Genomic DNA, 827 nt, shown 5'->3' on the forward strand with positions numbered 1-827 from the left:
CAGAGTGGTGAAAGCACAGCTGGTCGGAGTTGGCACTCTTCCCAGCACTGGCGGAGGAGGAGGTGGAAGCTCAGGAGGTTATGGCTCCCGCGGAGGTGGCTCTCGAGGCGGCCATGGCAGATCCAGCGGTGCCAGCGTTGTCCGGGCACAGCTGGTTGGTGTTGGCAGCCTTCCCTCAGGCGGGGGCAGCGGCCACGGTGGGGGATACGGTGGTGGAAGCGGCTGGTAAAACGTTTTTCTCCACATTTTGCGAAGAATTTACATAACACAAAATGTATTCATTTACTATTTGCGAATAAATTTTTTAAATAGCCTTTTCGACGTTTAATGTGTATTCCTCATGAAATGAGATGCAGTTAGAATGATAACAAAACAATGACAATAAAGTTGCTGATGATACTGATAATAATAATGAGAAAGCAGTTGAGTTACTGAATTCAAAAATAACATTCAACTAGAGAAATAGTAACATTAATAGTGAGAAACCATGAATTTCTATTTAAGTGGAAAATTATGCCTACGGTAATTAAGCAAGTTAATGTCTAGGAAAAAAGTAGTAATGATAATAAAAGTGACAGTAGTAATAGCAGTAATGACAGGGAGTAAGGACGTTATTGACGATGACCATGATTATGACAGTAATAAATATAAAATCATTTTCTACTGTAACCCTCTCAATTAATTCCAGCGATATATGAAAACAATAACCATAAAGAATGCATCCATAATAAAAAAAACTATTCGAAATAAACATGTATTTCATATTCACAACAGAAGTTCATTGTACATAAAAATTATATGCTATATTACACATGCGAACCGATCAT

At 38.7% G+C, this 827-nt stretch overlaps 1 protein-coding gene across 1 annotated transcript in view; it reads left to right on the top strand.

Moving 5' to 3' along the window:
• Window positions 1-663, top strand: part of LOC119588289 (glycine-rich cell wall structural protein 1-like) — a gene marked incomplete in the record, with an annotated part of 4,263 nt that extends 3,600 nt beyond the window's left edge. The window contains 1 exon segment of the mRNA XM_037936983.1: window positions 1-663. Within this exon segment, the coding sequence (XP_037792911.1) occupies window positions 1-229 (229 nt within the window).
• Between the last annotated feature and the right edge of the window lie 164 nt (window positions 664-827).

This window comes from Penaeus monodon, chromosome 23 (assembly GCF_015228065.2).
Source record: "Penaeus monodon isolate SGIC_2016 chromosome 23, NSTDA_Pmon_1, whole genome shotgun sequence".
Classification (NCBI taxonomy): Eukaryota; Metazoa; Arthropoda; class Malacostraca; order Decapoda; family Penaeidae; genus Penaeus; species Penaeus monodon.